Below are 24857 nucleotides of genomic sequence, written 5' to 3'. Positions count from 1 at the left end.
GAATTCACAAACTGTAATGGTCGATGCTGGGGCATTGAGTAAACCTAGGGAGGAGACTGACTGATTTTTAACTATGGACAGCAGGCAGGAAAATGAAATACAGCCATGATCATATGAACGGCAGAGCTGGTTCAAGGTGCTGAACTACTTATTCATGCTCATAGTGCTTTTTAAGCAACATAGTAGAAAGAAAAGCATGAACAAACATGAGACAACAGTTTTAAATATGCACTATAAAGGCTAGTGGGTAAATAAGTTAGCATTTTAACAATAGCTTTGTAAAAATAAACAGATATAAAAAAACTGAAAACGCAAACTATAAAATCAGTGTGCAGAACACAAATGTTTGAGTGGGAGAACAAAGCAGATCTGATAAACTGCACTGTAATGTATAACTTAAAACTCCACAATTGGGTTGTTTACATCATGGATTATCTCAGCAGGTAAATGAAAGTTGATGCATTTTGGTTAAAAGCCCTCATTAATCTCAGTTTCTGAAATCTATACATTATTGCATGTAAAGTCACAGCATGAAGTATTAGTTCTTCCTGAAGGTTGAGAAATGGAGAATGGCATTCACCTTGACACCAGAGATAATTGAACATCTAAACTCAAACCTGCATTAAATCTTATGCAATTCATTATGCAAAGACAAAAATTAAAATCAAGACATCAAACCATTTGGAAAACAAGGCAAATTTTGTATTACAGAATATTTTATTGGAAACAAATTGTTGACCATTTGACACCAGTGTCAAGCAAAGTTTAATTTATTTTGAATTATGTTATAGTAGATCATTAAAGGATAGGAGCACTTTCAAATATCCTTCTCTGCAAAAGATGGGCAACGATCAAGAGGTAATAAGTGAGAGATGTTAGTTGTACGTTGTTGAGATTTTAAATGCTAATGTTTGTTCATTCATTTGCTATATAGTAAATATAGCAGCATCAATTGTGAGACATCCCCCAATAATCTATTTACACCACGTGGTTGATGAAAGCTTTTAAACATTTTATTTATAAATATTTTAGTGAATGACTGGCTAAGGCCAACCCATTTCAGTTTTCTTATAAACACATAACCACTAAGAAACCTTCCACATTTCCTACGTATCTAAAATGATGTGGGTTTACTTGTCATTACACAGTACCAAATCAGATCTCAAGAAAGATTTTCTTTATGTCCCTCTACCAAATGGTCACACAACAAAATGCTTTTCTTTTCACACAACATACTGTAAAAAGCTTTTATTAAGAAGGTTTAAGTCAAAAAATAAAACTCTTAATACAATTTCATACCGTCAAGTCAGTTCAGCAAATATATATCAGTACTTTAGCCATGTAAGGTTAAAGGTCCATTATCTTAAAATAAAATATATTTAGTTTTTAAAATTTATTCAAATAAAGTACATTTTCAGTCCTATAAATTCCCTACATATACATAGTAAGAGGTAAACAAATGATAAAACTTGAATATTTAGTAATCTGTACTGGTGCTGTCACAATTAAACTCTGGTGTTATAAAACATACAACCACTTGGCTTTTCTCAGCTATGTGTACAAGATATATTCTATGCATTAAAAAATAAAATGCTAGGTAGAAATTTTAAAAACTCATATCTGCAAAGTGCGGCGGACCTTTCCTTTATTTAAATCTAACTGAATACTGTCATAGTAACTTTGACAAGCAGTACACAATCAGCACATGTGGTTACAACTGCTCAACAATATCTAACTTATTCCAAAATTGCCAATGATGACTGGGTTAAAATTAAAGCTAATTTGTAAACATCTCCTCTAGGAAATATAGTCTTCCAGTCGAAATAAAATAAGGTTTGTCTAGGGTATATTGTACAGCGGTTATTCTGTTCTTTGTGTTGCCTGCAGTACTTGCTAGGACATGATGCCGCTAAGAAAATATACGAATGGCCTGTGATGCTGGTTTTTGGCAGACAGGGCACTTGGGCTCAGCTTTCTCACATATGCGGTTGGCACACTCCATGCAGAAGTAATTGTGACCACAAGGAACAAGTGCTGCAATCACTTCGCTCTCACGGCAAACTACACAGTCACGGTTGTTTTTCTGCCTGCTTTCAGAACCACTCGAGTCTGTGGGAGAGCCAGATGTTGCTGAGGTACTCCCTGGGAGTGAAGACGATGAATAGCCTGGGCTGTTAGAAAAGGCAGACAGGGTTGTCTGGTTAGGCAGCCATGCTAAATTAGCTAAAGGATCGCTTTGCACACGCCTAGCCAGTGGATGGTCGAGTGTACTGCTATCAGAAATGGTGGGTGATACGCGAAGAGTAGAAGGGCCACTAATGCTGTTAGTGCGTCTCTGGACAGTTGAGCTACCATTAAAGGCTTGAATAGGATTGCCATGCTCAAATGGAGACCATATCATGCTGTGAGGCCCACTTAAGCAATCAATGGCTGGATACTCCAAACCCACATTACGCTCATCTGAGTTGACAGAGGCAAGTGACTCCCCAAACGTGAAACCACCACTGCCTGTACTGAATGGACTTGTTGGACTGGTATCTGCTAATCTATTGCTGTAATAGGAATCAGTGGAAGTACTTCCCAAAGAATTTAGGCTGTCATTTCGAAAGGTAGCAGCAGGTCTGCGGGCTGGATTGGGGGCCTTAGACCACAGGCTTCCAGTAGTGCCGATGCCATCTAAGCTTACATCAGTTCCGTTGGAGTGAAAGTCATTGTCTGCGGTTAAGTCGATAAGTACTCCCGTTCTCATTGAAATATGAGCCTCAATTTCCTCTCTGGCCCGATCCACATTTTCTGGCATGCCTGTGACCTCAAAAACTGGTTCTTTGTCACGACTTGGAGTGACTATGTACGTATGAGTTGTTTGCTGAATTCGTTTTATGGTAGCACCTTTGGGTCCTACCACAAGCCCCACCACACGATAAGGCACACGCACCTGGATTGTTGTCTGTCCTGGCAGGTTTGGAGGTCCTGCTACAGCTCCTGCCAGTCCATTTGTTTTGTTGCGAGATGCTCGGATCATTGAGAAATGTTCTGCTGCTGAAAGAATTTCTCTTTTAGCCATGGCTACATCCTCCTTTCTCCCAGTGACAATAAATACAGGTTCTTCACCCCGAACAGGAGTTTTTATGTACGTGTTTGTCTTTGCTCGAAGAGCCTTAATTTTGCAACCTTTGAAGAGGAAAAAAAAACTGTCAGACAAATTTTAGAAAAAAGTGTCGATTTTGAACAAAGCTGTTCTGTTTATTAACCATAAAGACCCAAGTTAATTTTGCATTTTTAGAGCAGGCTTACAATGGTACCACAAGAAATGAAACAGACATGAAATGAGATTCCAAGGCTTTTGCTTTCCCTTGTGACAACTAGGAAACTGAATGAATAGTTACAGAAATATGTACACTTGTACATTTAAAGCTGCAATGCCCATTATTACTTTTGACATGGTTAGTTTCTAATATATGCTGTAATCAGAATGAAGATAGTGCTCATGTTGGAAAAGAATTTAAGAGCAAAGTTTGCAGGTACAATGATTGTGCTCTACTAAAGTCGAAATGTCGACTTTCCTGCTCCTCTGATGCTGCCTGAACGACTGTGTTCCTCCAGTTCCACTCATCTCTGACTCCAGCATCTGCATTTCTTGCTATCTCCTTGCGCTCTATCTTGCAGATTTTACAAAACATAAGCATTAAAACAAATTGCAAAGATATATCCTATTCCTGGTAAGCTATAATTATTAAAACTATATGCATATTTATGCTAACTTGTTTTAAAAAGGGAACTTAAAATAATCTGCAGAAGCAAGTTCCATGTCACGACAAAATAAGATTCTCTGAACTAACCTGCAAATAACTGGCATCTGATTGATAAATATAGGATTCAATATAGGTGCATATGTAATTAATCAACCTCAATTTGGCAGAATTTCTTTCAGAAGGCGATAACATTAACACTTTACTGCATAGTAATAGTAAAAAAAAGTTGCATTTCTGAAATTGGGGTAGAAGCATTGAAACAGTGTGTGCTCTGTTTTGCTCTGTGATTAGCCAGCATTGTACAGGGAGAGCCATGGGATACTAATGCAGTTTCTGGCCTTAAGAGAAAATTCTCTTCTTCACACTGACAATAGGATTTACTTCAAAGGCATAGGAAAAGTTAATTTCAATTACATTGTGCATTATAGGAGTTAGAAATACTTGTTAGGTTTACAGGGATTAAAGGTTTGTGGAGAAAGCAGGAACAGGGAACTGAGTTGGATCATCAGCCATCGCCGTATTGAACGGCGGAGCAGATCTGAAGTGCCAAATGACTGTACCTGCCAATATTTGTGTTTCTATATCTTTCACAGTAATGCTGAATAAATATAGTAGCATCTTTAGCAACTATTTGGTAGGGAAAGAGACTGACAGTCTCAGTGTTTCATTCGAGTTCTGATCACAATCCTCTAAGCCATATACTATGATATACCACAACATCATATGATGAATGTGAGATCTGACAAGTACAAAATGTGTCCTTTCAGTTTGTATATACCTAAGGACACTGTTTGCATTATGTTGCATTTAAACGTCAACTACCACATTTAGTAATACTACATCTCACATTGCACTGCTCAAGTACTCTGGTACCAGAGGGTGGGTTCTAACTTCTTTCATGGCCGTATTGCAGCAGTCACACAACATTGCTTTGCTCTTCATTTTCATGACTCTTTGGCCCAGGTATAAACATCGTCTCAGCAACACAAAATCTTCACTGCAAACATAATCGGTTCAGAATGCTTTTACACATCATGCTCAAGAATGGTACAATGCTGAAGGGAAAGGACATTAGTTCTGAGAATGGAACATTTTGCTTCGGCTCCCAGAATTTATCCAATCCTATTTGTTCACCTGTTTCTGCGAGTCTCAAAATTCTCTCTTCAGCTAGTAATCCAATTGCTTCAATGGTGTTTGTCTCCAACTCAATTTCAGATAGCACATTCTGGTTATAACTATTTGCTACCTAAAAATATATTTCCTCCTGTGACTTTAGGTTCTTGGACCACCTATCTTAAAAAAGTTGTGAAGAAAGTTCTCAGCTCCGGCCGAAGTTTTCACACAACAACCAAAATAATACTTTTTTTGCAGAATTTCAATGCATACAAAACTATTTGTAAAAGGAGTACAATGTACATAAAGTGCTTTGAGACCCTGGTAAAACTCAAGTTGTTTACCACAGCATTCAAGTGGCTCAAATTATTTGTGAAAATTGTTCCCAGGTCACTGTTTACAAACTCTCAGAAGTGCTGTTGTATTACATGACACAGAGGCCATCCACAGTTTCCCCTCATTACCCGTACTTAATAACTTTGATAACTTTGAACATCTTTATCAAACATTCTCTTTCACTTCACTGCTCTAGGAGCAACAATCACGTAAATCTTTTTTGCACCCTGAAACTAGACTTAATACTTGAGAGGAATTTAGGTTTTATACTGCAATTCTTCACTTAAATTCAGAGCTGCATTCCTGAGAATCTCAACTAAATGCAGCATGGCTGCCTACAGAAATCAATGTCAAAGGCAGAGCTAGATTCTTGCAGAAATTTATTGCTCAAAAGAAACAACAGTAGAGTTGTATATTTGTGTATTGCTTAAAGCAACTTATAAAATAAATCACTAAATATAAGAGATGCTAGACCATTAAGTATTGTAGGACCTTTGTTAGCATTGAGTTGAAATGATGTATGGTCCCAAATCCTACATTCATGAACAAAATAATTAGTAAAATAAAATAAAATAATTTAAATCTCAAACAATACTGTTCTACGTAAATATAAGATAAGTGCATTAAAATTACACTCACCAGGTTAAGTTTTAATTGGCCAGACTTTATGAAATGTCAGAAGCCGGTTGGTGCTGACAGAACCACCTGCACCAATAAGTTCTTCCACTAGGTGGCGCCAAGAACTTCAATGCAAGTTCAGACTGGCAGCCCAGACAGGAACGGACACCAGATTTTTAAGGACAAGAAAATGAGCACACAAAAATGGAAGCCCGGACAGCACGCTGAAGACTATGGAAAAGTCTTGAAAGCAGGCAGGTGACAGAACAGGATGTCTGGTAAACAATGTTAAACTGAAACTCAACATTACTTAAGTAATAACAAGCTTTTGAAAGCAATGAGAAAGCAAAACATTAACCAAGTGAAATTTAACAGGGGCTACTGTGTAGGTTTAAAATATATTTTAGGACAAAGAAAAATCAAGGTGAAAAAAACTCATTCCCAGTTAGATCACTTCTGTATCCCTAATAGCCCACATCCCACCTGAACAGTTCAAACCATCTCAGTTTCACACATCAAGGAAGTGATTAACGGCACTTATTCTCAGTTCATCACCACATTCCTGACAAATTCACATCCACGTCATAATGCATCACCCATTTACCAAACTCAGTGCTCCTCCCTAACAAGTACCTCACACCAATTTTAAATTGCTGATAATAGGGATGCAGGGCAAAATAACACCCCATCAATAGCTTATGTTCTACCTGATAGGGTCATCTTAAAAATACCAGTTCATTGAGGTCTGTGAAACTCCTGTGCTCACTGCATCCTTTCCTGCCTACATAGAACATAGAACATAGAACATAGAACAGTACAGCACAGAACAGGCCCTTCAGCCCACAATGTTGTGCCGACCATTGATCCTCATGGATGCACCCTCAAATTTCTGTGACCATATGCATGTCCAGCAGTCTCTTAAATGACCCCAATGACCTTGCTTCCACAACTGCTGCTGGCAACGCATTCCATGCTCTCACAACTCTCTGCGTAAAGAACCTGCCTCTGACATCCCCTCTATACTTTCCACCAACCAGCTTAAAACTATGACCCCTCGTGCTAGCCATTTCTGCCCGATCCACCCGATTGTGACATATACAATCGGACAAACAAAAGGTGATTTATGCAGAAAATTATGAACCCAAGTTCTCTTTATATTCCAATCACTATTCTATTGTTTTACTTGCCTAGTATCAGAATTTGAATCCCTCTTGCTGGGTTAGCTAAGTGTACACACAACTCTGTAGGAGTCTATGATATGATCATGATTGGAACCATGTTAAACGCATAGAGCTAGGCCATCTCTTCAGTTGCTCTCATGGTACAATAGTGCAAGTATCATGTGTAAATAAAAGCACCAAAAAGTTTCCAAATTTGTCAAGAGCCTGTTTATTCCCCGAATACAAAACTCCTTTCAAAACCTTGAGTACCTTTCTTTTAAAATGGTGGATTTTGTTTTCTTGAATGTGATGGCTGAGGCATTGTTTCCAGTATTCTCACCCTTGGTCAGTTATCTGCAGTGCAAAGTTATTTTTCAGTCTTAGTCCTTGGATCTGTTCACCATACACAACTTTACACCAATTACTTCAAATTCCCTTTATCTAGGAGAGAATGCTGTATCTCTACTTTTTAGTTTAGTCTCTGAAGAAACTTAATCAAAATCAGTTAAGTGTAGATCATAATTCAGGTTTTGCTTTTATTGTTTATGTTTCAGGATAACTAACCTAATACTTGTTAACTGGATCTTTTGATATGTCTCAGTGAATGTGTATTCTTCTTGGGGCATACCCTTGAGTCTCCTAAAGGTGCAGGCTTGTGCATAGTATTGATCACTCTCTCTTACCTCATTTAAATGAATGTTTATTCAGATGCAAGTCTAACCACACCAAAACTGTAGACTTGTATAAGCTATAATAGATCAAGTAAATGTTGCCTTGTGCACATTTTGATAAAGATCGCATTCCTAGCAGGAAGCAGCAATCTAGTTGGATTTTCCTGGCTTCTAGTCTTGAAGACAAATTTTTCACCATCTTCTTTATCTTTGCAGCCCAGGGTTCTTTTAAAAACTAGCGAAAGCTGTTATTGCCATTATGATTCTGATTTAGCTGTTTGTACATTGGAAATTTGAATAGTAGCTTATTAAAAAGTCTGATTTAGACATCACTAAAATTTATATCATATTGCAAAAAACTGAGACTTGTCACGTGAACAATGTCAATTCTGCAGTGATGAATATCAAAAATAAACTGCACTTCACCATCACCTCAAATTTAGATGTGAGCTAAGGACTCATTTGCTCCATCGCAGAACATTTAGAGGGTCTCCCTAATTTCATTAACAAGATATTTACTAGTCATATGCTCGAGTGCAAAACATGGTGCAATTTTCTGCTCTGGATTTAACCACAAGCAACTTAGTGGTCCAAACCCCCAATTCAGGAGCAACCAAAAGACTACCACTTATAGCTTAAAAAGGTGAAATGACAGGATTTCAAATTGCAGTGCTGTTCATGGGATAGTAATATTTCTAGAAACAGTCCAAGGACCTTCACACAGCTGCAGTGGCTCACTTCAACACTATTCCCATCAGAATCAAAGCGTTAAGTCAAACAAAACAAAGAAATGCAGGATGTCTGGCAGTACCTGTTTCCTCTACAGAATTAACATTTCAAGACCAGAAGTATTAACTTTGTTTTCTCTCTCCAGATGCTAACAGATCTGCTGCTTTTCTCCAACACTTGTTTTAGATTTCTGGTGTTTGCAGTTATTTTTCACTACCAAGTCAATTTTGATTATTGTGTAAACAAATATGCTGTGGGAAATACACATAACGAGGAAAATGCTAACATGGTCACTGATCCAGGCCTATCATAATATCTTTAAGTACATACTAAAGAATTACATACACACTGTATGTGCACAATGAATCACAGATTGAATAGGATTGGGTCTTAAATTGTAGTATCAGTTACCTGTTCAATTCAAACCCTGCTACTTCACAAGTAAAAATATGCAGAAGGGGTCAAAGGTGGTCCCAAAAAGAAAATTTTTCATCTGTGGGTATACCTTCATTTAATGTAAAAATGAAGGTAGTATACAATACACAATCTCAACCGAACATATCAGATCTGTAGGTGTAGTCCCAATGTATAAATTTCTACTTCAAACTATTCCAAAGAGAATTTGGCCACAAGATGTGTAAATGTGCAAAGAATTTGGCATAACTTGGACTATGTTGTTTAAGACATTTGAACTGCCAGTTTTGAAGTTTTATCTGCCCTTCTGCAAATTTTCTCCAGCTTTTTCCACTTTCTTACGTCTGTAAATGTGGCCATCACCCCCAACACAAATTATCTTTGCACTCTATACCAATGATCTGAAATGTACTTATCAACAAATTGACATGACTTTCTGGACTATAACTGAATTACAGTAATATAAAGCAACATTCGGTCAATCACAACTAAAATGGTTACCGCAGCAGCTTCCCAAAGACCAGAAATAACCTAACATTTTCAGATCAGACATTTGAGAATTTATTCTTTTCCAAGATCTGGGCCACTTCAAGTGTTGTTGCTACCCTCTGAAAACTAGCCAGTCTTCCCTCTACCCAAGAAATCCCTCTCTCTATTGTTTCATTACACTGTCTTCATTCTCAGCATGAACATACTTTGCAAGGCCTACCAATTGTGGTCTTAACCGTCACCCATCCCAATTGCCAACCACAAACCCTCATCTTCAGTCAGCAACAATTCAAGAGCAGAACACTTACCAGAGTCAGGTGGTCATGGGTTCCCACAAAATTCCCACTCCAGAAACATGAGCAACAGAATCCAGGTTCACACTACAGTAAAGCTCGGCGCGTGCTGGATGATCAGACTGAGGCACTGACTCTCAGGGGAAAGATCTTAGGACACAATTCCAAAGAATGACAATCTCTTCAGTGACCAGGCTAATCATTCATTCCTCAATTAACATCTTAAATTGGAAAATCTGCCCCAAACAAAAAAGGAATGAGATCCTAAAGGCAGAATATAGAGTGTAAGGATGCAAGTTGAAAATCAGGACCTCAAAAGGTAGTAGGCCCAGGAAATACTACTCGGAGCAGAAATAACAGGATATATCAGATGAACATGTGGTTGAAGAAATGTACAAGGGGAGGGTTTCAGATTCCTGGGACATTGGGGCTGGTTCTGGGGGAGGTGTGATCACTACAAACTGGACAGTTTGTATCTGCGTAAGACTGGGACGGTATCACCAGGGGAATACTTCCTAGAGTGGTTGGGCAGGCATGGTACTAAAATAATAAGGGATTGGGAACCTATGCCAGGAATCAAAGACAAAAACAACAGACAGTAAGGGGAATTAGAAAAGTGACAGAAAAATCAAAGGACCCAAAATCAAACAGGGCCACAATGAGAAACAAATAATGTGACAAAGACAAACCTTAACACTGTGACTTAATACATTTGCAATAAACCGGATTAATTAATCATATAAATATTTGAAAATAGGAATGAAATATTTGGGATTACGGAGATATAGGTGCAGGGTGACCAGGGATGGGAACTGAATGCCCAGAGTTACATTGCTGATCAAAGAGGAAATTAACACAATGAGGAAGGATATTAGCTCCGATGATATGGAATCTGTGATAGAGGGGCAGACAAACATGAGTGGGTATTATACATAGACCCCAACATGTAGGGGTGATATTGGAAGTGACACTAAACAGGAAATTTGAGACACATGCAATAAAGGAACTCTGTAATTATGGATAAATTAGTAACAACGCTGTAGAAGGAATCCCTGGAGTGTCCCTTACAATTAGAAAAAAAGGGAAATTTATAACGGGGAAGACAGATGGCTGACCAATTAATTCAAACTTGATTCTGATTTCAGAAAGGAGAACACATAACAGACAGAAATATTGGGAGACATGATTTAGCCAAAGAGAGGAACTGAAACAAATCGACATTAATTGGAAATGGTTATCATAGAATCCCTACAGTGTAGAAACAGACCCTTCAGCCCAACAAGTCCATACTGACACTTGGTGCATCCCACCAGTGCGGTGAGGCAATACCACTAACCATTGAGCCACCGTGCCACCCTAGTGCTGGTGGAAGTGATGGAATTGATGGCTGATAAAGCAAAGGCCCTAATAACCTACATCCCAGATTACTAGAAAGTTGGGATGGATTGGTGGTCATCTTCCAAGATTCTAGACTGTGGAACAGTTCCTACAGATTACAGGATAGCTCATGTAACCCCTCTACTTAACAACAGAGGCAGAGACAACGCTGGAAATAACAGAGCAGTTAGCCTAGTGTTGATACTGGGGAAATTGCCAGAAGCCATTATAAAAGATTTAAGCACAGCACTTGGGAAAACACTAGGCTGGACAGAGTCAGCATGGATTTGCAAAAGGAAAATTGTGCTTCATAAATTTACTAGAATTCTTCGAGAATGTGGCTCAGTTGATGTCAGGAGCCACTAGATGTGGTTTATTTGGACTCATAAGAGATTAGCGTGTAAAATTAACATACATGGGATTGGTGCTAGTATATTAAGATGGATAGAAAAGTGGTTGGCAGGCAGATAACAAATAGTATGAATAAACGAGCCTTATTCCAAAATGGCAGGCAATGACCAGTGGGGTGCTATCAGGGATTAGTACTAGGACATCATCTATTCACAATGTATAAAGATTAAGATGAAGGAATGAAGTGTAATATCACCAAATTTGCAGGTGACACAATACTGGGTGGAGAGGTGAACGTAGAGATGTTTCAAAATGATTTGATTAAGCTGAGAGCAGGCAAATGCATACTAGGTGCACTATCATGTAGATATATATGCAGGTACGTTTTATGGGGACAAAAACAAAGGTGAATTATGTGAACAATATAGATTAAGAGAGGGGAATGTGCAATGAGACCTGGGTCCTTCTGTACACCAAAGGTAAGCATGCAGGTGGTCAAGAGGCAAAAGGCATGTTGGCCTTCATGGCGGGACAATCGGAGTACAGGAGAAAGGAGGTCGTGGTGCAAATATACAGGACTTTGGTGAGACCACACCGGGCATTCTTTGTGTGTGTGCGCAGTTTTGGTCTCCGTATCCAAGGAAGGATGTTGTCATAGAGGGACTGCAACAAAGTTTGCCAGTGATTCATGGAATGGTAGAACTTACGTATGAGGAATAGTGGAATTGGTTAGAATTATACTAATTGGAGTTCAGAAAAATGAAAGTGAATTTCATAGAAGCCTCTAAAATTTTAACAAGACCAGATAGGATAGATGCAGGAATGATGTTTTCTCCATCCATTACCTCAACATTCCTTATGCTCCAAATTCGTCAACACATCTTTGTCTTACAGCTGTATTATCACTATTCCTTGTTAGAGACACTACAATGACTTGGACAGTGCCAAAATCACATGGTTAACACGTTGCATGAAAGTAGTCTTTCTATTCATCTACTTTCCTGCTATCATCTGAGCCAATAACCACCGTATATCCTTGCAACTACTGTCTCCTTTGTGGCTCTTAACTTTTTTTACCTAATTCCACTAGTACCTTTGCTATGCAAAGATTAAACTGTCAGCAACATTTAAGCCATGTTCTAATCTATCACAAGAATTCAACTTCGGACTTGGGCTCTTATTTATATGCTATTTCAAGACATTATCATGGATATATCAAGTGGCCAATCTCTACATAACATGATGACAACTCCCAACTCCATGTATACATAAATATTACATAAGCATAGGATGTTATTATTGCCTTCCAAACCAAATTAATTCTCCTTAGCCTACACCATCCCATACTCGCCTCGAACTCTGAGTCCATCAACATCCCCAGCTGCCATGAGACCAAATCAATGGCAGTTCACTTAAACCCTACCTCAGCTTCCAACTTTATGGTAACCAATCTTTATGCTTCACCAAAATAATATAATCCACCTGCCTGTGCTGATTCAAAACATCTTAAAATGATTCTTGTTGTATTATCTCCTAGACAACTTATTCATCCTCAACACCTCAAATTACAATCGATATGCTATCTTATTCCAAAATGTGAAAGTCTAGGAGGCCTCATGTTCTCCCCACTTCATGAGGCCTTGGTAACCTAAATCTAATATTCTGAACTACCATGTCTCAGTCCCCTTCAGGTCAACCTTACTCCTAACTTGTGAGTGATGACCCTTCAGCAGTACGAACACCAGATTAATTCTGCAGCCATGCCCACTCCTACTTTTCCATTGGTTACCTAACACACTATATTGTACTTTCTGCCAGGCAGTTTCCAACTGCATTTCTTTCACTTGTCTTCAACCTTCCCTTCCACAACCCAATCCTCTCCCTATTTTCACAGTTGTTGATGTTCATTGATTGAAACGATTGTGGTGTTGTTTTGTGCAAAGGAGTAGTTTTCATGTCTGCATTCACCACTCATTCTTCTTCCCTGAAGTCTGAGCTGGTGATTCATTGGGCCTTGGAAGGCAGTAGGGAACTCAGAACAGGAGGCACTGAGGATTCCTGAGGAGGTGTATAACAGCAACCTTTGCATGTAGTTTCCCTTCCCCACATGCAAAACACATTTAGGACCATTCATTATATGACTAGAAAGAAAACGATAGCTGTTCAATGCACGCTTTAAATATGCTTTCATTACTAGTAAGAAAGTATATTCTCTCTTCTAGAAATAACATGTTGAGGCAACAAAATTCATCCCATCAACTCCACCTCTGCTTTTCGAGGGGAGCTACTAGAGTTCAGCCTGGGCAACCTCACTCAATGTGGTCATTCTTTTAAAATTAATATATTATTCAGGAAGAGCACTTTGGTTTACATTTGAGCCATTTCAGCTCCTGGTGAGGTTTTGCTACTTTCAGGTGCAAAAGCAACAAGTGGCCTTCACATACTTCCAGTCAACTGCAAAGTATGGAAGATTAGGAGAGTACCATAATAACAGCACACAAAGTTTCTGTTGAAAGATTAAACAGAAACACATTTTACTGGCAAAGTATTTGTAAGCACAATGAGATTAACACAATAGACACTATGCAATCATGTTGTTTCCAAATATTTTATACTCTACATTACACATAGACCATTGCAAGTCAATCTAGTATTCATTCATTACTCTTGCAACAATTACAGAACTGATCCCTCTCACTTCAACCTTAGCATGACAAAGTTTCTCTGACTATGTAGAACTTTGGGGAGGTTAAGTTCTTAAGATTCTTACAATTACAGTACTACATAATTCAGCCAAAACAAAGATTTGGATTTTCTTAAACTATTTTTGCTCTTTTGCAAAGTTGCTTGAATGCTCATGTCTTATTACAGTACGACAACTAAAGAAGTACCAAAACTGCTCAAATCATCAGTTAGCAAATGTATCTCTGAGCTCCAGAAAGGCAAGTATCTAAAATTGGTTATGAAAACCTACATTTCTTACCCACAAAACCTCCCTAACTGGGTAATTTAAACCTTTAATGTGTAGAATCCAGATGTCACTAGTTTTAACTTCTAAAATTTTAATGTACTACTTCATAATTGAACAGGGCGGACTATTTCAAAGGAGGCGAATACTCAAACTACTCCATTTGCATGATCAATTTTGCACTCGCTATAGTTAGGAATTCCATGGGCTAATAGTATTCCTCTCCACATAAACACAGGTAACGGAATGTCAAATAACGAAGCAAGCTTAATAACACACTTACATATACAATGTAAACCATATTTCAGCTGCTATCTATGTGAGCCCTGCAGTTATTTTTCGAAGAACTCTCTAGTTTTTCATAGTTTTCCATCATAACATGGGAGCATAAAATGGAGGCAGAGAAGTAGGCTATTGAACACAGAGTCTGCTCTGCCATTCAATGAGATAATAGTTAATCTGATAGACCTTAATTCCACATTTCACCATAACCATGGATTCTCTCACTGAAAAAAAATCTCAGCTTTGAAACTTAACAACTCAGCCCAGACAGCTCACTGCAGTAAAAAAAATTCCACAGATTCACTGCCCTCAAGAGAAGTAATTCCTTATCTGGCTTAAAAGGCACACCCTCAAGTGCAGACGCTCTTTTTGCATCTACACTGTCAGATCCACCCAAGAATCTTGTATGTTTCAATAAAGAGGCCAAACAGGAAGGAGATTAGCCACAATAGTACAGGAACATCAACTGGCAACGAAAAGACACAACCAATACTCACTCATCTCCATCCTCATGGCTAAGGAAAACCACCAGTTCAATTAGGACAACATCAGGACCCTGAGACAGGCGAAGCAGAGACAAGCATGGGAATTCCTAGAAGCTGGTTCTCCACTAAGAAAACCATCAATAAACCCAGAGCTAGACCCCATATATACTCCATTGTGAAAGAAAACCAGAAGTGAGGTAACCAAGCTCAATGGACATAGGCCGAAAAGCAACAGAGCTTCATTGGAGGCTGCACTGATTGCACCCAGCAGGGTAATGAAACGTCTACGGAACAACGAACCAGCTTGGAGAGCCAACCAACCACAACATCCACAACCCAAGCTACAAATCTACTCTAAAACCTAAGAGACCTTTCATTCTTTAAATTCAAATGAGTACGTGCAAAACCAACTCAAGCCCTCCTCTCCAAGTCTCTTCATTACCAGGACCAGTCTAGTGAACCTTCTCTGGACTGCCACTGACGTCAGTAAATTTTTCATTAGACAAGGTGACCAATATATTCACATATCCAGATGTAATCTGAGTACAGCCTTGTACAGTTTTACCATGAAGGCTGAACTTTTGAGATTTATGGAAGAGAAGTTTTAAATCCCTCTGCACTGGAGTTTTCTGCAGTCCAGCTCCATTTAAATGATATTCAGCTCCTCTGTTCTTCTTAGAAATGCGCATTACTCAGATTTTCCCCATATTTATATTGCACCTGCCAAGTTTTTTGCCTAATTGCTTGAACTGTCTATATGCCTCTGTATATTCCTTACCACTTGCTTTCTACCTATGTGTCATCTGCAAACTTGACAATAGTACATGCACTTCCCTATCTAAGTCATTAACGTATACTGTAAGTAATTGTGGCCTACCCACTGATCCCTGCGCACTTCACTAGTTACAGGTTGCCATTCTGAAAATTACCCCCTTATCCAACTCACTTTAGTTAGCCAATCCTCTATTCATGCTAATATATCCCCAGCACTAAGGACTCTGAATTAACTTTGTCTGAACACACAATTAGCACTAAGAAGCTCTAAAAATGAAAATCATATCATGCTTCACCTCAACTATGAGACACTGTGATCAGATGTCAAGAACATGTCTTAAAATTAAATCCCAAAATAACCAACTTTAATTAGGAAAAAATGTTCATGCATAGTTCAAGGTACATTTAACCTACAGCAATATGTCGGAAATTACTGCAATTGATTAATGATTAAGGTACACTAATTGGCTTGAAAGTTTAATTAAAACTTATCAAGACATTTATTTTAATTTTTGCATATCTTTAACTATATTTCAAATATATCACATCCATTTTGTAGTAAAATTTGTGCATTTCAGCTCACAAAATCAAGGGTGTGATTGCTGAATTGAAGACATCCATTTTAAACATTCCACATCAGGTACCAAGAACATCCAACTGGATAGATACCATACGAAGTTTTAATTTCACTCTTTCCCAAAAAAAACCTCCAATTTATCCATGACAACATATTTAATTTCCTCAAAAACAATAACAGAAGATCCCACTTGATCAGCCATCTTTGTGTCAACATAAAGGCCATACATAACTTAGTGCTGTATTTCTCATCCACTTTTAGATCTCGGGGTCCATGTACACAGATCCTTGAAAGTTGCCACCCAGGTTGACAGGGCTGTTAAGGCGGCATACAGTGTTTTAGCTTTTATTAATAGAGGGATCGAGTTCAGGAACCAAGAGGTTATGGTGAAGCTGTACAAAACTCTGGTGCGGCTGCACTTGCAGTATTGTGTACAGTTCTGGTCACCGCATTATAAGAAGGATGTGGAAGCTTTGGAAAGGGTGCAGAGGAGATTTACTAGGATGTTGCCTGATACGGAGGGAAGGTATTACGAGGAAAGGCTGAGGGACTTGAGGCTGTTTTCATTACAGAGAAGGTGGTTGAGAGGTGACTTAATTGAAACATATAAAATAATCAGAGGGTTAGATAGGGTGGATAGGGAGAGCCTTTTTCCTAGGATGGTGACGGCGAGCACGTGGGGGGCATAGCTTGAAATTGAGGGGTGGAAGATATAGGATAGATGTCAGATGTAGTTTCTTTACTCAGAGAGTAGTAAGGGAATGGAACACTTTGCCTGCAAAGGTAGTAGATTCGCCAACTTTAGGTACATTTAAGTCGTCATTGGACAAGCATATGGACGTACATGGATTACTGTAGGTTAGATGGGCTTGAGATCGGTATGACAGGTCGGCACAACATCGAGGGCCGAAGGGCCTGTACTGTGCTGTAATGTTCTATGTTCTATAAGAATGAAATCTGCTCAAATTAATTTTCAATAACACTTTAATACTTTCAACATAAAAACAACTGAAAAGTACCCTTGTTTTAATAGCATACAGGTTTCTGAAATAAAGGGCAGTATTTCATCCTACCAGAATTTTGGTGCGAATGAAGAAAAATATTTTTGACATGCATATTTAAGATTGTCAATGTTCCACATTTATTCAAAGTGTCGTATGAAAAAGGCACCTGAAGTACTTTATGGACGCAAGAAAAAAAACTGATTACAGAACAAAAATACCATTACCAGCTATAAGATGAGAGGTTTAGGATGTTGACCAAAGGCAAAATGAAAGTTAGAGTTGTACAGCATGGAAACAGACCCTTTGGTCCAACTCATCCATACCAACCAGATATAGGTTTTCTCTGATAACACGATAGTTGCATCATTGGCCATGCATCCATTATTCATCAGTCATGTTACAGCCAATTCACGTTAACAAAACATGCATTAAAGCAGAAATACCAGTACCCTAAATTAATCTGGTCCCATCTGCCAGCATTTGGCCTATATCCCTCTTAGCCCTTCCTGTTCATGCACACATCTGGATGCCTTTGAAATGTTGTAATTATACCAGCCTCTACCACTTCCTATGGCAGCTCATTCTATACACACATCACTCTCGTGAAAAAGTTGCCCCTTAGGACCCTTTTAAATCACTCCCCTCTCACCTTAAACTTACATCCTCTAGTTTTGGACTTGCCCGCTTCAGAGAAAATACCTTGTCTATTCACTGTATCCACATTTTACAAACTTCTACTGGGTCACCCCTCAGCCTCTGGTGCTCCAGAGAAAAGAGCCCCAGCCTTTCCCTATAGCTCAAACCCTCCAACCCAGGCAACATCTTTGCAAATCTTTTTTAAGTTTCCTAAGTTTCACAACATCCTTCCTATAGCAGGGAGAGCAGAATTGTACATAGTATTCCAAAATATCCTAAACAATATTCTGTACAACCACAATGGGACCTCCCAACATACCTCATGTACTGACCAATAAAGGCAAGTATACCAAATGCGTTCTTCACTATCTTAGTTTCTCGAAACTACAGTCCTGGGTAAACATCAGGCACTCCAAGTCTTTGTCCAGCAAACACTTAATGGGAAGGTCCTGGGAAGTGTTAAGTCCTGCCCTGATTTGCCTTTCCAAAATACAGTGGCAGGATACTGCTAAAAAAAGCTGCAATGAAAAACAAGAGTGCTTGGAGAAACATGGAGCACTATTAGAGGCTCAGCAACGTCAGTGGAGCAGGTTTGAAATGGGAATAGAATAGGAACAAAGGATACAATTTAGAACAAAATAAAAATGGAAGATGTCAGAGGAAGGGATGAGGCCATAATGTAATTAAAGTCAAAAATTTTAAGATTGAAGCCTTATATAATGGGAAACTGACGAAGCTGAGAAGAACAGGGGCTGTGAGGGAGCAGGACAAGTGCATTTTGGTCAGGGTGGAAAATGTAACTTTTGGAACTCAGTAATTCAGGTTCAACCAAACGAGTATAGGGTTGGCCAAAGACAAAAAAAATCTCTCAGCAGTAAAATAAAAAACATAGGTGGAAATATACGTTGTACAGCATGACAAAGCCAGTTAAGGAATATAGAATTTATTTTTAAAATCATAACTGGTTAACTAAGTGCTTCCTTCTCCAATTGAAACAAATGTTATGTACAGAATCCCATCCTATACATTCAAAGTAATAATCCAATATTCGGTTTAAGCAGATAATTCCTCCTCCCTACATACAGGTTAAACATTCCAAAAAGAAATTTCTTTCAACAATTCCATTTAATTAAAATTAGCTATATTGAAATATGCATTTACTTTAATTACGGTTCTGTTAGAAAACGTGATGATGTTATGGATTCCAATATAAAATGTCAGCTCACTAAACTAGGGAAGACTATTGAAATATGGATCATAAGCACAATCTACTGGATGTAGAATACAAGTATAGGGGCTCAATAACATGATTAAATATCCAATTTCAGAACTGAAACTCTGACTGCACTAGTCAAGTTATTTGCTTTCACTACAGTGATCCTTGCATCTTGTTTGAGGGCGACTGTTAATTCAGTACACTATTAACCATGTATTATGCTATTTTGCGCTGTTTCCAGGCCCTGGGTTGAAACTCCCTAAACATTAGCAGGTGAACAGTCAAACTGCAATGACTGCATTAAGTCTAAGTGTCAGAGGAAAATGAGTGTTGTCCCAGGTGATTGTTCTATCAAGCCCTCTACGGTATTTTTTTTTAAATTCAGCAAGGCTGAATTTGATTTTGCAGAATGAACGAAGTTCAAGGACTAATCGATGCAGCAGAACCTGTGACAGACAAAATGTTTCCACTTGCTGCTAATTTAATGGTTTTATAGATAATTTTAGGCAGTCTCATGCTGCGTGCCTAGAGCCAGTAATGTTGAGCTTAACAATCAACTTCTGAAAACTTGAACGCATATTCACTGCCAATTTTAAAGTATCAATTTCCAGTATAAATATTATTTAAATTATGATCAATCATATTCAAGCTGCTCTTTCAGGTTATGGTTAGATACTCTGATCTTTAATAAGATAACCATTTTTAAATACACTTAACAGTAGTATCAGTTTAAACAGTAGAATTAAGACAAATCTTGCTTTCTATTTTCATTGCTGCTCCTTGGCCAAGAACACAGCATGCAGCCTACACTCTACAATTGCTTACTAACAACACTACAATGGCAAACATGGTTGACTCAATGGACATGTGTCCTTCCTTTTTACTTTTTTGGCTTCTTTCCTACTCCTCCAACTGACTAAATAACTTAATAATTTACATTTCATTTATATCCCAAGGTTACTAAAGTAGCAATCAACATCCATTATTACAATAAATTCATTAGGTTGAGAGATAAAACAGCAGAGTAAAGTTTGAACCGGAGATCAAAATCATTCATTCACTCAGAACAGGAGATAATACTTGTCCCAGCTAGTGCCATAAGCTAGTTGTTGCCTCTCATTTAAATAAAAACTATCAGAGTTTTAAAGGTGTTAACTATTCCGTACTTTGTGCCAAAACAAAAATATCCATGGTTACTAACTCAGTTAAACACTGCTCAGTATAGGGTGGTCACAGGTTAGATTGCCAGTATTTCAAGAAACAGGTACGGCAGGTGGTTGGTTGTCCTCAAGCTTGCTCAGTCACCAAGAGAATCATGGTTGATCTGAAGTAGTGCACGCTACTTAGCCCAAGGGTAACACCTGGTTTGAAGGCAGGGGATCAAGAATTGGTTTGTATGGAAGGGCCAAGTATAGAACAAGCCTGTTCACTGCTGATTTTTCAAGGTTTTCCCAGTTTATACATCAACTTAGCTAAACTGATACTAATCCTCTGCTATTACTGTTCTGAAATTGTCAACTTTGCTCCTCCTTTACTGAAAAGTACTGACATTTTGATTGGAAAGATCAGTAGCCAAATATCTTAAATGTAATGACCATAAAAAGATGCAAATAAGGCTTAAAATTAAAAGTACTAAGATATTACAGGAAACAACAATGGAGACGAATATGTCAAGGAAAAACATTGACAAAATGGACACAGCAATCAGCTATCAAAGCACATTGAAACTAGTTCACCCAGTTGGGCATGTAAAGGTCCACATTTCCCAATTTGGTTTATCCCTATATGATAAGTTTCACATTTTGGAGATGAAAGACATCACCCGCAATAATCAAGCTTGGAAACAGTTATACAGTTCATGGCAGGACTATGAACAGCATTGATGTACAGAAGGATCTTGGAGTTCAAGTCCATAGATCCTGAATGTGGCCACACAAGTAGATAGGATGTTAAAGGCAGCATATGGCATGCTTGCCTTTATTGTTGGGGAATTAAGTACAAGAGTCAGATGTAATGTTGCAGCTTTATAAAACTTCGGTTAGGCCACACAGAGTATTCCGTTCAGTTCTGGTCACTACAGTACAGGAAGGATGTGGGGGTCTTTGGAGTGCGTGAAGAGGTTTACCAGAATGCTGCCTGGATTAGAGGGTATGATCTTTGAGGGAGACCAGAAAAACTTGCATTGTTTTCTCGAGTGGCAGAGATTGAGGGGAGACACAATCAACATTTATTAAATTATGAGATGCACAGACAAGGTTGACAGTCAAAATCTTTTTTCCCCAAGAGTTGAAGTGTCTATTACTAGAGGGCATGCATTTAAGCTGAGAGGGAAAATCCGAAGGAGGCATGAAAGGCAAGTTTTTTTTCTTCCCGCCAGCGGTAGGAGTCTGGAATGCACTGCCAGGGTGGTGGTGGAGGTAAATATGAAAATGGCATTTAACAGACTTATAGATAAGCACATGAGTATGCAGGGAATGGAGGGATATGGGCTGAGGGCAGGCAGATGGGATTAGTTTAATTTGGTGTCATTTTTTGCACAACATCACGGGCCTGAGGTCTAGTTCCTTTGCTGTACAGTTCCGTGTTCTAAACAAACTCATATGGAAATACACAAATCAGTTTTTATTTCAAGCCAGCTTGTTTTTCAAGAAATGTTTTGGCACAGCAGGCATTGCAGACTTGTGACCACAGAACCTGAGAAAGCTCAATGCCTCTTCTCCAACATAGCATCCTGTGACAACACAAAGTGAACAGAAACACCTAGGCACTGAGGACAAAGGGATTCACAAGATTCACTGTTGCTGATTAAAGACAATGCTGGACACCAAACAGACTCGAGGACACTGCAAGGACATTAAATGCATGTATTTTTACTTCCTTTTGTGCTAGATACTATCCCTCTAAATTTGCACCTGTTTATGCATGTTTGATGTCATTTTCTCCCCACCATGCCAAGTAATAAAACAGCCCTTTCATTCAAAAAACCATGCAACTGGATCCTTAATCACACAGTTTATAAAGTCATACAGCACAGAAACAGACCCTTCGGACCAACTCGTCCACTCTGACCAGACATCCTAATGTAACCTAGTCCCATTTGCTAGCATTTGGCCCACATCCCTCTAAACCCTTCCTATTTATATACCTATCCAGGTGACTTTTAAAATGTTGTAATTATATAGTTGACTTTGGATAACCACAGTTTTAGGTGTGGCACTGAGATATTGTTGCTGTGGCCAACCATGAAGGTTGAAAAAGTGTAGCTGATTCAATCCCCTTCACTTTTTAACAAAGTAAAATCACAACAGTTGGAAATACATTTTGAACAATTCAATTTTGAAAAATGTATCTAATTCTTTTAGCACAACAGACAGATGCCAACTAAACAACCGTACATTTCTGAGGGAAAATATTATTTCTCGGCCCAGCTAGGTACCTCAAGAGATTGCCAAAAATCAGAAATTCGTGACTCACTTGGTCAGGATGGTAGAAGTTATTTACCATCTCAATCAAATTTATCAGTGGTAGATGAAGATTTAAAAGTGTACTGCGCTTGAAATTAAAATAAGTAACTTAAAGCAAGTCACCTACAAAATTAAAGTGATATAATTTGTTCAAACACAATTCAATTGACTTTCTAGATATCACAACATGTCAGTACACTCTCTATATGAAAATATTCCATTTCCGTAAACACTTAATTATGAAAACTTTCAATCCATTATTTGTTAAGTATACCCAAAAACCAAGCCTACACAATAATTATCTGGGATTCCTTCCCTTGATTACCACTTCATGACCCCAGCAGTGTGGGTACAATCATCAGGTGAGAGCATAATCAAGCTTGGGTGTGATGAGCCTCTAGTCAAGGAGCCCAGACAACTCTCAATGCTTAAACTGAATGACGTAAAATGGCTGGTTACTTGTACCAAGAATCCAATGGTTGTCAGATTCCAACACAAGCTTTTAATATATTCAAAATGCAGGATCTGAAGAAGCAAAGCACATGGGAACTGTCGAAAAAAATTGAAACTTGCAAGGAAGTAACTGTTTACTCGCATTCCAAACTGGATATACAGACCTGAAATTTCTAGTGGTCTTTACAGGGTCATTCTATCCAGGTCAAAAATAATGACGCCAGTGACATTTCTTAGCAGAAATGCAGTGGTGAAAACTCTTAATTGTTTAAGCATTTTCAAGATAGTATTCAAGATTCTGCAAATATTCAATAAGAACCCATGACTGAAGTGTTTAATTGAAGTGAACATTTAAATTGTGAAAAAAAATTTAAATTTCTGAAGTCAATGTTGCTAAATAGATACATTTTGCACATTAATCTACTAAATTGCGGCAATACTTGCTATTCTGGAAACAAAAGCAAAAAAAATGTAAAACACTTAAATCAATCCCAGACTCCCAGCCCCACAGCCTATGATGTCAGCATATAAATCAGAGCATGGTTTGATTCCTGAACAAAGGAAACAATGAACCAGTGAAAAAATTGTCTCCATTTACTAAAAAATGATCATCACCCTTAACTGCAATGCAAGAACTTACATTTTATGCTTACATAACAGTACCTGAATAAAATATTTATGTCTAATGGGAATTTTCAGTCCAATCTTACACAATGGCCACACGCGATTAGGAATTTCTATCTACCAAGGGTGTATGCTCAGGGATACACATCAACAGAAAGGAAAATAATGGGACCATCCCAATTTTCAAATGAACAAATTTCCCAATACTAGTATTTTAGTAACATTGTCAAACATTTGGATTTGACGATTTACATCGGATTGGGATTCTTTATTAAACGGTCCAATGGCTCGACTGCGCTGAAGGAAGTATTTCATCCATGTAAGCCTTGCACTAAGGAAGCTATTTCTGCTCCCTTCTCGCCACCCCACACAAAGAAACTACATTCAATCCAAATCTGAATCTCTAGCTTCCAACGATGTAAAGGCAAACCCATAAACTATTAGTCCCTGGTGAAAAATGGTCAATCGAATCAAAAACGTGAGAGCTATCCTGAAAGCATCTTTTGTAGCAATTACCCACACAAAAACATAATGCAAACCCATTCCCAATTCATCTAGTTTTACCTACAAATACGAAATCTAACTCATTTGAGAACGTTTTGTCTTCCCTGCCAGGATTTTCCTTTTGCATTCTAACCTGTTTTATCCGATTTTCTTCTTTTACAAAAATGCATCTTTAAAAGTATTTGCTTTGCAATGCACAATGTAGTGTTACTGTTGCTGGAAACTATTTGCATCTTTCAGAGTTTGCAAAACTTTTGGAGAAAAAATAAAACAAAAAAGAAATGGGGGTTTTTGTTTTGTGTTGCTTCCTCGTTGAGCGTCTCTTTACCTTGTCTTCCAACGATCTCGGCCACATGTTCGGAGCTGGGCACCGGGACACACTCGGTCATGTTGACGCTCTTCCTACGCCCGGGATCCCCAGGCATGGTGAACAGCGGAGGAGGCGGCGGCACCAGCGGCGGGTGGAAGAGCGAGGCGGCCGAGTTCGGCAGCCCGGCCAGCCCATTCATGCTACTCTCATCCTCCAACTCCTCTTCGTCTTCCTCCTCGTCCACCACGACCACCACC

At 38.5% G+C, this 24857-nt stretch overlaps 1 protein-coding gene across 1 annotated transcript; it reads right to left on the bottom strand.

Annotated features, from left to right (window-relative positions):
- Positions 1–796: 796 nt before the first annotated feature.
- On the bottom strand, positions 797–24851 carry LOC125465874 (RNA-binding E3 ubiquitin-protein ligase MEX3C-like). The gene is made up of 2 exons (XM_048559810.2): positions 24619–24851; positions 797–3171 (listed from the first exon to the last, which is right to left on the bottom strand). The coding sequence occupies exons 1-2, from the start codon at positions 24797–24799 to the stop codon at positions 1910–1912; spliced, it is 1443 nt and encodes a 480-aa protein (XP_048415767.2). The 5' UTR covers positions 24800–24851; the 3' UTR covers positions 797–1909.
- Positions 24852–24857: the final 6 nt, after the last annotated feature.

This window comes from Stegostoma tigrinum, chromosome 30 (assembly GCF_030684315.1).
Source record: "Stegostoma tigrinum isolate sSteTig4 chromosome 30, sSteTig4.hap1, whole genome shotgun sequence".
Classification (NCBI taxonomy): Eukaryota; Metazoa; Chordata; class Chondrichthyes; order Orectolobiformes; family Stegostomatidae; genus Stegostoma; species Stegostoma tigrinum.
This window is presented reverse-complemented; position numbering and strand designations above follow the sequence as displayed.